The 13,005-nt window shown below is 29.8% G+C and overlaps 2 protein-coding genes across 5 annotated transcripts; both read right to left on the bottom strand.

Moving 5' to 3' along the window:
* Nucleotides 1–743: 743 nt before the first annotated feature.
* LOC130809738 (uncharacterized) lies at nucleotides 744–4,246 on the bottom strand. Of its 4 annotated transcripts, none has more exons than XR_009040919.1 (5): nucleotides 3,967–4,246; nucleotides 3,540–3,631; nucleotides 1,718–1,772; nucleotides 1,493–1,626; nucleotides 1,023–1,161 (listed from the first exon to the last, which is right to left on the bottom strand). XR_009040919.1 is itself a non-coding variant. In XM_057675518.1 (5 exons), coding segments are annotated over exons 1-5 (501 nt in total). In that variant the 5' UTR covers nucleotides 4,244–4,246; the 3' UTR covers nucleotides 1,035–1,160. The 4 variants fall into 4 exon arrangements, 2 of the variants coding, with proteins under 2 accessions (XP_057531501.1, XP_057531500.1); XM_057675518.1 differs by having other exon boundaries at nucleotides 1,035–1,161; nucleotides 1,551–1,626; XR_009040920.1 differs by lacking the exons at nucleotides 3,540–3,631; nucleotides 3,967–4,246 and adding an exon at nucleotides 2,174–2,722 and having other exon boundaries at nucleotides 744–1,161.
* A 1,247-nt stretch (nucleotides 4,247–5,493) lies between these two features.
* LOC130810697 (uncharacterized) lies at nucleotides 5,494–6,120 on the bottom strand. Its single transcript, XM_057676834.1, has 2 exons — nucleotides 5,849–6,120; nucleotides 5,494–5,806 (listed from the first exon to the last, which is right to left on the bottom strand). Exons 1-2 carry the CDS (start codon nucleotides 6,118–6,120, stop codon nucleotides 5,494–5,496), a joined length of 585 nt encoding a protein of 194 aa, XP_057532817.1.
* Nucleotides 6,121–13,005: the final 6,885 nt, after the last annotated feature.

Below are 13,005 nucleotides of genomic sequence, written 5' to 3'. Positions count from 1 at the left end.
AACTGGTTTCTCTCTCTTGTGATAATATTTCTGCCTTTAATATCGCTAGAATCTTGTGCTTCACCAACGAATCAAGTACATTAATATAAATTGTCATTTCACTAGGGAGAAGGTCTTGGAAGGTTTGATTACCCTCAAGTATTCTCCAACAAATGAGCAGATAGTAGATGTTCTCACCAAAATTGTTCCTTCTACTCATCTACATCCTCAGCCTCTCAAGCTTGGCATGTTCTCCAAACCCTCCCAAGCTTGCGGGGGATGACAAAGTATCCACATTTGAAGTCTAAAGAATAGTACATGCTACACAAATAATACTAATGCAGCTCCTTTGTTTATTGTTATATACAGTTCATTATCTTATACTAGTCACGTGAGCTGTTAGCTTTCTTGAATATATCTTCCTATATATATCTGTGCTTTGTTGTATTATTCTTGTGATGTAATATACAAAATTGTAATAGAAGTTATAGTATCTCTTCTTTTCTAAGTTTCTGATTTCTCTAAAACCAAATATCTTCTGTTATACTTTGCATCTCCATCTTCTATCAGAAGTCAAGGACATATAGAACGATGCTGATAAATCTTGGTTAATATAGGGCAGGCGAGATGATTCAAGTGACATGTGAACAGATCAAGCCTCAGGCCTCAAGGGATGGAATAACAAGGTTTTATACTAGCTTCTATTTATTTAATACACTCTTGATTATTAGTATTAATATTAATATAATTAATTTGTTGTTGTAATTGATGTTCTGTTTCAGTTATATTTAAAACTTTTTTTAAGCTTTATTTTTAAATATATAGTGAAGTAAAAATATTTGTAAAAATAAGCTTCTAACAAAAAGAGCATTTTGGGTCAGTAGAGGGGAGATAGCATTTTCATTAAACTTGGAAAACTCTATCTGATACAGCATTTTTGGCTTTGGCCAAAGAAAACTTTGTATACCACATTACCACTTAACAAAAAGAGGGAATTCTATCTATTTGCATTCAAGATATGAACGAATACTAAAACTGTTGTTGCAGGATATATGGTCGATTACAGTAGCTATTCTACTTCTGAGGATGATCATGTTCTTGAAGTATGAAGATGGACCTCCAGAGGATACTTTTACTTGTGATTTGATCTCGCTTTACAATAAGCCTCTAAGCTGTTGCATTCTGCATCATTGTAAAGCTTGTTAGATCATCAACTTTATTCTTGTTAGACTATATAAACATACACTAGGCCTCAACCATTAGCTTAAGCTTTTGGTTGAATTGGTTCATTGACAATTCTACACCATTGTAAACCCTTCAAGCAAATTACTAGTAATAAAAAAATATTTTTAATATGGTTTGTTCCAAATAAACGTTATAAATAATATAATCTGTAACCCACTATTGAACTATTTTATTACACAAATTCTTGTATGAGATGGTCTTATCGTGAAACATGCTTTATACTTGAGTTAAATAACTCAATAATAAAAATAGAAATAGAAACTTTTACCTTTGTCGTTCTTGTTTTAAAAATTGTATTATAATCTTTGTCGTTCAGTTCAACTTACCATATATTCCATTTTTTTTGCAAACCAGAAATAATGTTGGAAATACAATTGTAAGTTCTTAACGAATAGTTGGAAACTGCAATATTACAAAATAGATGAATTATTAGTCAATTTCTTTATTATAAATAGATATTATAATTATTATAATGTATACATATAACACTAACCTTTCACATTTTCGTGAATAAATCTCTCAATGATTCCACCAGCAAAGATTCCCACCTAAAATCATTAAACGCATTTAGATTTCAATTAAAAAAAATTTCTCAAAAATAAATCAACCGTCCTGCTAAAAAGAAACCAAATTATTAATTAATTTTAAATAAACCTAAATTATTAATTATTTTTAAATAAACCTATATATTCGGTATAGTTACCAAAATAAACTCAAATGTTATTTAGAAAATTTTGCTCAAAATAATCTCAACTATTACTCATTGGCCAGAAATAATCCTAATTATCACTAATTTTTAATTAATCACAACTTTCACCTGAATTTGTTCATGGCATACCCTACGACTTGATAACCTAGTAGGTCACCTTTGTAAAAATAAAAAGGAAAATTAAGTTTAAAAATATTAAAAAAAACAAAAAAAACAAAATTTCAAATTTCTTTCCCTTACCCATTCTTCCACCCCAACCCAGCCACTACTACTCCAACCCAACCACCTCTCCCACCTCTTCTCCTTCCAGCCAGACAACCAGCACAGCCACCACCACTTCCATCCCGCACAGCCTAACCCTTACCCTTTTAATTATTTTTTAACAATGATAGGGCTGATTCCAGTGGGGGTGAAGGTTGGGCTGATTCAGTGGGGGTTGGGGGTTGGCTGATTTCGAGTGGTGCTTAACAGTGGTAGGGCTGATTTTCAGTGGGGTGGAGGGTTCTTTTGGCTGCAAAAAAGATAAAAGTTGGGCTGATTTCAGTGGGGTTGGGGGTTTGGCTGATTTCAAGTGGTGGTGCGATGATATGGCTGATTTTAGTGGGATGGAGGGTTCTTTTGGTTGCGAAAAGGGTGGGGTTGGGCTGATTTCAGTGGGGGTTAGGGGATGGGCTGATTTTGAGTGGTGGTGGCGATTTGGGCTGTAAGGGATGGGAGTGGTCGTGGTTGTGCGACTAGATGGAGAAAAGGTGGGGGAAAGTGGTGGCTGGGTTAGGGTGGAAGAATAGGTGAGGGAAAGGGTTTTGGAATTTTTTTAATTTAATTTTTCTTTTTATTTTTGCAAAGATGACCTTCTATCATAGGTTACCAAGTCGTATGGTATGCCATGAACAAATTCAGGTGAAAGTTGGGATTAAATTAAAATACGTGATACTTGGGATTATTTCTAACCAATGAGTGATATTTGGGATTATTTTGATATTTGAGTTTAATTTTAGTTATATATATATATATATATATATATATATATATATATATATATATATATATATATATATATATATATATATATGAAAAAGTTCAAGAACCGTGAAAATTAATCTGCCTAATAAAATAGTGTTACTTTTTACTAAAAAGGTGTTACTTTTCGGCATAAAAGGTATTACTCTTTTGTATGATATTATTAGGCAAAAAAGTTTTACTTTAAGAAAAAAAATTCTGAAAAAAACTGGGTGTTACTTTTTACATAAAAAGATGTTACTTTTTAGAAAAAACGTGTTACTTTGTAATATATTTGTTTTTTTGAATTTTATTTTCTGAAATTAACACGTTTTTTGCTAAAAAGTACCATCTTTTTTTTAAAACAAAAGTAATATTTTTTTTTTGTCCAAAAAGTAACATATTTTCTATAAAAAAAAGTAACACATTTTTATCAGGGAGATTAGTTCTCACAATTCTCATATAAGTTTTATTCTCACTGGAACTTGACCTTATATATATATAAATATACATATATAAAACAATCGAAGAATTACCAATTTCTAAGAAAAAATCAAATCATAATTGAGAAAAACATATATAAAAAGATAAGAAAAAGGAGTATTACCACAAATACATAAGAATGATCATGTTGTATCTCTGATGCGATGTATTCATCATAATGAACAAAATTATTAGCAGCTTCTCCGGAGAGACATCCTGCATTACAAAAAATTTAATGTTATTAATAAATTTAATAGTCCATTCTATTTTATCTACTAGTCTCATTAACTTTGCAATTATTATTTATTAATCACTTTTATTTTGTATTTTATCAATAATTTATAGGTTAAAATATAGTTAGGAGGGATCTTGTTTTATTTTCTTAATGTAACAATTAATAATATCAACTTTCTATAATTTTTAAATATACATAATATAAGATATTAAGGAAATATTATCTCAACAAGTGTAATAAAGTAAATGAGACTAGTAGACCAAATAGGGAAAATACTAATTAATAATTAAAAGAGTTATTTAGAAAATGAACAAACCAACAATACGAGTGTTATGAGGGAAATTATCAAAAACGTCTTGGATATTGACTCGGCTCCATATTTGTTGGTTGGTAGCGGAATCAAGAATGTAACCGGTAGCAAATAAATCCGTCAATAATTGCTTCAGTCGACCCGGAGTCACATCATGAAAGTTTGTAACAAATCGTGGTAAAATACGGAACCAACCAGCACCAGCACCAGCACCAGCACCAGGAAAATTTACGTAAACTGAATCAATTATGCCCCTCCTACTCAATACACTATCAAAGATCATCAACAGTTCCTAAGAAACAATCAATCACCAAATTAATAGACCTTATTCTAAATATGCTTATCATACTATATTTCATTATATTTTAAGAATATAATTTTAAGAAATGAACATCTCTTTTAATAGCAGGATTCGTGGAAAGAATAGGAAAGGTAATTTCACTATATTTTTCCAAGGATCAGGCCCTATTACAAGAATATTTTCTTTGTTAGAGCGATAGCTTTGAAAAGAAATATTGTCTAGCTTTTCTTTCATCTAAATTCGATTTGGTAGGGCCAATTCAAATCCCTCTGGTTAAGCTCTAACATTCAAATACTGAATTTGGAAGGACTGCTTGTGAAACTTCAATATCACTGGCTTATTAGCTAAATGGCAATTGGCACATACAATACATCTGGTTGCTTCTCGTGGATTTTCATAATCTTGTGCGGAAATGGGATATGGATTCGAAATGGAGATCCAATTATTATGTATAACATGAGCGATATGCAAATGAATTGAGTAATATGTTTTTTTTATCAAAGAAAAGGTATTTACAGTTTGCATGGTTCAATCATTGATTTCGAAAATATCTACACTAAATTGGGTAGGTTGCTAGTATAGTTTCCTATCACCAATTTTGTTATTTACTTTAAATTAAAACTAAATTTACTATAATAATATTTTCTTACAAAAACATGAAAAAAAATTCTCATATTAGATGGGTATAAATAGAAAGAGGAAGTAAATTTAGTAATGCTTTGATTATGTACAAAGTAACAAACATCGTGTTCGAAATTCGAATTTGATTTATATCCGTATACCCCTTTTTCGTCTTTAATAGTCCTCTATCCCTTTAATCCAGCATCAAGGAGAAAGTAATATATTTTTAAGAAAATATAAATGTTTAGTAATATATTATATTATCCTCACTTTATCTCAATTTGCTTCCTTGTATTCTTAGCCCAATATCACTTTCAAAATTCAACTTGTATTTGATCCAAAATAATTATACTCTAAAACAAATGTTTTTGGTTCTCAATTCTTCAAAATGATATTTCCCAAATGTTAGACTTTTCACTTGACTCAACAACAAGAACAAAATCATCATAACAATCACTATGAACAATGGCCGTCGAATCCTCATAAGAAGAATTAACATTCTCCTTATCTTTGTTCTTACCCTTCAATGGGAAATCGCTCTTTACATTACCCTTCTTTTGACAATTATAACATATGACATGCTTGCCCCAAGACTTAGAACTATCCTTCCCCTAAGGTCTACCCTTTACCACAAGGCCCTCACCATCATGTGAGTAGTTGCCACTCTTAGTCAATTGATTCTCGATCAACTCCCTTTGTAGTAAAGCCCCCTTTACATCCTCAAGAGTCAACACATCTTTCTTATACAAAAATGTCTCCCTAAAATGCTTGTACTCCTTAGGTAGGGAGCACAACAATTTTATCGCAAGGTCCTCATTATCAAGATTCACAACAAGGATACACAAATCCATCACAATTGAATCAAACTCATCTATATGTGATTTAAGAGAACTGCCTTCCTCAAGATGAAGATCATGAAGCTTACTCCTCAATAACAAGCAATTTGCCACCGATTAAGTCATGTACAATGACTCTAGCTTCAACCAAAGACCCGTCGTTGTCTCCTCCTTTATAAACTCTCTAAGTACACTATTAGATAGACACAAATGTATCATCGAAAGTGCCTTCAAATCCATCTCTTCAAAATCTTCCATGGACATTCTTGGAAGTTTCTTGGACTTCCCTAACAAAGCTTTCTCATACCCATTTTGCACCAAGATAGCCTCCATCTTAAGTTTCCATAACCCAAAATAAACATTCCTATCAAACAACTCTATCTCAAACTTTGAAACACTCATGACTACTAAGAACCAAATCAAGAATCTCCAAACAAATTCCAAATCAATGGAATTCTAACTTTTCCATGGATTTCAACTCAAGCTCTGATATCAATTGTTAGAGCAAATACTCTTCAATGAAGATTCTAATCTACGAAAAATGATAAAGTTTGCAAAAAAATATAAAAAAATAATCAAACACACAAAGAATTAGAAGGTGGAAAAATCCTAAAATCAAATTGATATTAGACTATAAAACCCACCAAATGAATAAAGACAATTGTATTGATTAGTTCTTGATTACACACACTAATCAATTCTAACAATGAAGATGAAAAACTATAGAGATTACAAGAGCAATTGAAAACCCTCAATTTACTCAAGAATCCTAATTTTGTGGCTCTCTCCCTATCTAAATAAATCTCACTTACAAGAGGACTACAATGTGTTTCTCTCACTTTGCTCATCCTCAATTGATGAACTAATGAAGTATATATAAGGTGGAGAGTGAGGACAGCAAGCAAAAACATCACGTGCAAAATAGAAATCAAAACAGTAAGCTACACTTTGAAGACCCTGAAGACTGCTCGACTGGGAGCTTAGGTCAAGCGAACCTGCTCGCCTGGTCGAGCCAGTAGCAGCAGGTCGAGCCCAGTAGCTCGAGTGGCTCGAGCAACATGCACCAACATTCTGACCTCGTGTTCCATAAGTTTCTCACATCGTCATTCATTCCAAGCACACCATACTCCACACAACATCATGACCAATGAGATTATGAATCACACCTAATAATAATAATAACTTGACTCTCTTCATTCTCTCTTCAACTTAAATCTCTCTACTCCTTTTTTCCTTTGAATTATTTTTGCTCAAATTTAATTTCAATTGAAAAGGCTAAGAACATTAATAAATTTATAGAAAAGTTTAACTACGTTAACAATTATAGTAGCTACCAAATGGTTCAATTTATTATTCCTATCAAAAAAAATTTATCAAATACCAATGCCAATGCTATTTTAATATTTTCAATTCAATGTGATACTTGAAGTAAAAAAACATTAAATCAAAGTATAAAAAAACGTACAAGATGAAAAGCCGCAACAATATTTTCCATGTTGAAGTGCTCTAGATACGCCTACATACAAGGTACAAATAAAATTAAAACATACTTCATATTACTACAAAAACTATTGAACTCATAATATTTAATAAGACAAATAAGAGAGCCGAACCCCCGGAGAAATATCGCTAGGTACACCTATTGGACTATCAATTACTATCACAATGCCAGCTCGCCGTTGACCAGCGTCCACCATTATTAATCACGATCAAGATGAAGATGAATAACTATTAACAAAAAGAGATAATAAAGATATATTAACGTACTAAGAATTCTAGAAAGAGAAGTCATAATGAATTTTAATAAAGATAACTAGTTTATAATTAGTATTTGAATTATATAATTATGATAATAAATAGAATATTAAACTTTATTATAAAAATGACATTTCTTATCATTTTATTCCTATTATTGTCTATTTCATTTTGCATGTTTGCCGATATACATATTTAATTACAAATATTTCAAATTGCGTTTAAGTAAAAATTATAAAATGTTTGATATCGAAACGAATTTCAATTGACTATATTTTAACTTATAAATTTGGAACAAAATATACTCCTTCCCCTTCTTTTAATTGTCCCATTTGCTTTTTAAGAACTATTCATCAACCACTCTTAATTTGCAATTTATTCTTAATTTATAAAGTAAAACATAGTCAAATAAGATATTTGATTCATCTCAACATAAAATATAGAAAAATTTACTCAGAATAATCCAACCTATTCACGGTTTTCCAACAATAATCTCATCTATCGATTAACCATGAATAATCTCATCTATTGTTTCATTTAACCTGAAATATAGTCGGGTTTTTCTTGACCGGTTGCAGCAGGTCACATTTGACCATAACCCTCTCCTATCTTCTTCCTCCTTAAATAATGCTTATCTCCATTATTACAACAGTAAGTTCATGGTTTATCTTTTTATTTTTTTTCTTTTTTCTTAAATCCCCTTCTATCTCAAACTAATATTAGTAGTTGAATTGAAAATGTATTTAATTGAAAATGAATTAGTACCTAAATTAGTGGTTCAATTAAAAATATATTGAATTGAAAATGAATTAGTGGCTGAATTAAATTGAAAATGTAGTAGTTGAAAACTAACATTACAATAGCAAAGCAGTCAAAAAATATCATAATAGTTGATTTCATAAGCCAAAACAACATAAACCATGTAGCTGATTTCATGAATCAGTAGCTGATTTCATAAATCAGTAGCAAATCAAATTTTTATTCACTTATGCATTAAAGACAACCGAGAACAATCTTCAACAGATAGGTCCTCTTCAATGGTGGGTTTGGTAGGAGGGAGTGAATGAATGTAAGGAAGAAGAAGTGATTAAACAATAATTTAAGTAAAAAGGTAAAAAAAATAAAAATAAATAAATAAATTATATCTAATACAAATCGGCAGTAAGTGATCCAACAACATTCCGAGTTAAATGAAACAATAGATGAGATTATTCATGATTAATCGATAGTTGGGATTATTGTAGAAAAATCGTGAATAGGTTGGATTATTTTTGGTAAATTTTCCTAAAATGTATTAATATCTATTTTTTATAATTTTAATTATGCCAATTAGAGATATTAAAGATTGAATTAGTGAATTAGCAAACATGCAAAAAGTAAATAAGACATTTAAAAAGAAACGGAGGGAGTATATTAGGAGTGATTGATAAATTGTATCAAAAAAATCAAACGGGACAATAATAGAAAATAGAATAAGTATTAGTTATCATATGTGTTTCATTTACTTTTTACTTTGTAATTTTCATCAATTTCAAATATCTCTAATTATTCATAATTAAAAATTTTATAAAAATTGAAATTAGTAAAATAACATTAACACGAATCAAACAAGATTTCACTTGGCCCTTAACTATATTTTAACTTACGGATTAAGAATAACATACATATTAAAAGTTAACGGTGACTAGTATCTAAAAATCAAAATGGAATATCGTATGGTACATAAAGAAAGAGTATTTGATCATCCGAATGTAGTTAATTGCTACTTTAATTTATATAGGACTCTGATGACAAATAAAAATATAATTAATAAATCCAATAACAATGAAATTTAGATAGATTGAGTTAACTTTATTTGCTAATATTAAAAATTTTGTATTAAATTTCTAAATATTCGTACAAAATAATTTTAATTAGCATTTCTAAACGTAAAGCTCATTCCAATAGTGTATGTATATATTTATTGAAGCTTATTGTACATTGTACATAAAAATATAATGACTCTTGATCATTGATGTTTTTCCATGTCAATCTCCTTGCTAAATAATAGACATATTCGTCACAAAATCTAATAGGAGTAGTTTTAACCACTCCAATAAAACCTTTATTTGTTTTCTATTCAGTGTATGTGAGGCCTTAGTATCCATAAACCCAAAAGATGCAGTTCTGATCGTATGTCTAGGTCGCACAATTCTTAATGTGCCTGTAGATGGTCCTTTATGAATGAGCATACTAGTTCGAGTTTTTACATATATTTATGAATACATTTATGATTATACTGATAGCATACATCAAATATTATATAAATGAGATGAAGAAATAGAACTAGCATAAAAAATGAGATGAAGGTATTCTAGAATTATTCCATTAAAAGTTGATTTTAATTGTTCTTTTTCTCCAAAAAAATAAAAACAAAATCAAATAGAAACTATGATGAAACACAGTATAAGCAAAAATCAGATTAGAAATATAAAAGAAAAGATTGAAGCGTGAAACTGTAAAATTCAAAAACCCATATATCAAGAAAATGAAGATGAATGAAATACTTGATTAAGATAAAGATGTCAAAGATGAATGAAATACTTGACGAATTAAAAGACGAATGGCGATGTTGAATGTTATGATGATCACATGCAAAGATGAAGATGAAGCAATGATTTTGATGAAGTAGAAAATAGGGATTGAATGAAGAGAGAGTAAGGGAATAGGGAGACTTGGGAATAGAGTAATGAATGAATGAATAAATATTTCTAGGGTTAACTTTAGAGTCAAGTCAAGACTCAAGAGAGGTAGTCCGGTCTTTATTTTCTTTAATTTAAGTTTTAGTCTATTGCTAACTCAATGGAGACCTGAATCATATTTAAATTAAATAGCCGAATAATAAAAAAATTTAGCTTATGCATTTCTGCTTTTGAATACAAGATACTTGTTCTTTTTATACTTCATTTTAATATATAATTCGGTGATAATTCAATTTTTTCTTTGTAAAACCAAATTCAAATTGAAATATTTTGATTTTTAAAATTTCAATCTAAATTTAAATGATATATGAAAAAAATCAAACCAAATTTCTTATTTGAGTTTGATTTCATTTACATCCCTAGTCCTTTTAACATAAACATTACGCATCCTTCCTCTTCTCTGAGACTCTGACACACCAGTAGTGCTGGATAGCCCTTTGAACCACGCAACAAACCTTTCAGAAATAAAGTATAAAAATGGTGAATGTGCTCATTTTTAACCAATACCAGATACTTCAATTCTTATATACTAGTACTTGTTATGGTTACAAATTATAATCATAATTTTCCAACTGGCAATCAAACATGATTCTCATCTCGAGTCTAATATCTTACTTGAGATATGACTTGATTCTCACCTCCATATTAGTTTTATACAATTAGTAAATTACTCTCATATGCACTGTTATTTTACTATTTGATTTTTAATACTATCAATATTAATTGACGACTCTTTATTTGGATTTTATTTTGAATTTATAAGTTAAAACATAATTCATTAATTTTTTTAATACTATTAATTGATGACTTTTATTTGGATTTTAATTTTAGCTTATAAGTTAAAAGATAGTGAAATTAAGTTTTGTTTGACCAGTGTCGTATCATTTTTCGGCAATTTCTTAATTTCAATGTCATAGATTTCACAAACTAATAATAGTCAAGAATATTAAATCATCAAATATTTTACCAATACCAGCATATATCAACAAAATTAATAATGTCGGGAGAACAAAGTAATAAAATAATGTAAGAAAGGAGAATCTATATAAATATTCTGATGAAAGTAAATAAAAAAAAAAGCAATAAAAGAGATAAATTAGGAACGTTACCCTTTTGAATTTTCGGCAATCAAGGCCTTCGTAGTGTCTTGATTTTGGGTGATTTTCGGAAATCAAAGAAAGGAGGAAAAAGATTGAAGTAGTTAACCCTTGAATATTGCTGCTCTTTTCTTCTTCATTTTACGTGTTCTTCAATTGAAATCTTCAGAAAAGAGTTTGAATATAGAGGAATGGAAAGAGTACGGAAAAATAAAGAACTAATGAGGTGATGTAAGATGTTGCTGGTGTTCTCGTAAACTCAGACCAGACAATGGCGATGGATGCCTTTTGCAAATTTCAGAGGAAGGTTTGGGGAAATATAGAGCCAAATTTCAGATGATTAGTTTATAATAGAGGCGGAATAAGAAGTGGTATGATTTCTGATTAGTGCACAGTGCACTGCTTCACGCCTTCACAGTACAAAAATGGAGAGAACTTGAATAGGGCATTCAAATTTGAAATCAAGTACTCCATAAAATAAAATAAAAATTCTTAAATAAGATAGTTGTGCGTGAAACTATTTTTATTGGAGTGACCTATGTATATTTAGCGTGTTAAATAATCACTTACTTTCTTTGTTCTGAAATACTTACTTTATTTCGAATTTTGTTGTGGACATTATTCATCATTCAACCTTATTTATATATCACGGCAAATATTTAAGAAAAAATATAGTTAAGTAGGATCTTGTTTGAATCATCTATTCGCATACTTTTATCATACTCCCTCCTATTCCTCCAATTAGTCTCATTTGACTTTTCACCAATTTTTAGGTGGGTCAAATGGGTTCACTTAAATAAGAGAGAATGAGAATTAGTAAATTGTTAATGATTCCCTCCAAAATTTTAATTTTGCCTCCGAATTTCAAAAAATTTACCTTTTAAATCTGAAAATAAATTTAAAAATTCTGAAAATTGAAAATAATTCTCAAAATTCTGAAAAAAGAAAATCTGACACAAGTCCTCACTAATACATTCATAAATTCATACATTATATAGTTCACCATTGATTAAAATTAACAGTTCCAACAACGCAAAATAAAATTACATAAGGATCGACTACTTAATTTCCCCAAGCTTTTTCAACTCTTCAACAGCATCGGGATAGTCGTAGTCTTTGCTGATCATATGATTGCGTATTTTTTTCTTTCATCGATTTCAGAAAAAAAAAATCAAAACATAAACTGATGCATTAAAATTAGGCCACAAAATTAATGCCAAACAACCACATTTGTCAAATCTTTTTATTTCATCAAGTATCCAAATGTCTAAAAATTCCAAAAAATACTGAGAGGGAACCATGAAAAAATGAAAATCCAAAACTGAAAACAAAAGCTCAGGAGGGAAAAAATCAAAAATAGGCTAAACAGATTTACTGGGAGGGAACCATGAATAAATGAAAATCCAAAACATCCAAAACTGAAAACAGAAACTCAGGAGGGAGAAAATCAAAAATAGGCTAAACAAAATTTGAGAGGGAACGATGAAAAAATGAAAATCCAAAACATCGAAAACTAAAAACAGAAACTCGGGAGGGGAAAAAATAAAAAATAGGCTAAACAAAATTTGAGAGGGAACCATGAAAAAATGAAAATCCAAAACATCCAAAACTGAAAACAAAGTAGGGAAAAAATCAAAAAACCTCTATATATGCTCTATTAATTGCACACATTAATTACACACCAAACAAACACA

The sequence above is a fragment of the Amaranthus tricolor genome, chromosome 4, assembly GCF_026212465.1.
Source record: "Amaranthus tricolor cultivar Red isolate AtriRed21 chromosome 4, ASM2621246v1, whole genome shotgun sequence".
NCBI classification, from domain to species: domain Eukaryota; kingdom Viridiplantae; phylum Streptophyta; class Magnoliopsida; order Caryophyllales; family Amaranthaceae; genus Amaranthus; species Amaranthus tricolor.
The sequence above is the reverse complement of the archived record's forward strand: the minus strand, read 5'-3'. Positions and strand labels throughout refer to the sequence as shown.

Coding starts and splice junctions, on each gene's coding strand:
- LOC130810697 (XM_057676834.1), bottom strand. CDS start 6,120: ATGAGTGTTTCAAAGTTTGAGATAGAGTTGTTTGATAGGAATGTTTAT. Junction 5,807..5,848: donor TGGTTGAAGCTAGAGTCATT/GTACATGACTTA, acceptor GTTATTGAGGAG/TAAGCTTCATGATCTTCATC.
- LOC130809738 (XM_057675517.1), bottom strand. CDS start 4,243: ATGATCTTTGATAGTGTATTGAGTAGGAGGGGCATAATTGATTCAGTT. Junction 3,632..3,966: donor TCATAACACTCGTATTGTTG/GTTTGTTCATTT, acceptor TTTGTAATGCAG/GATGTCTCTCCGGAGAAGCT. Junction 1,773..3,539: donor ATCATTCTTATGTATTTGTG/GTAATACTCCTT, acceptor TAATGATTTTAG/GTGGGAATCTTTGCTGGTGG.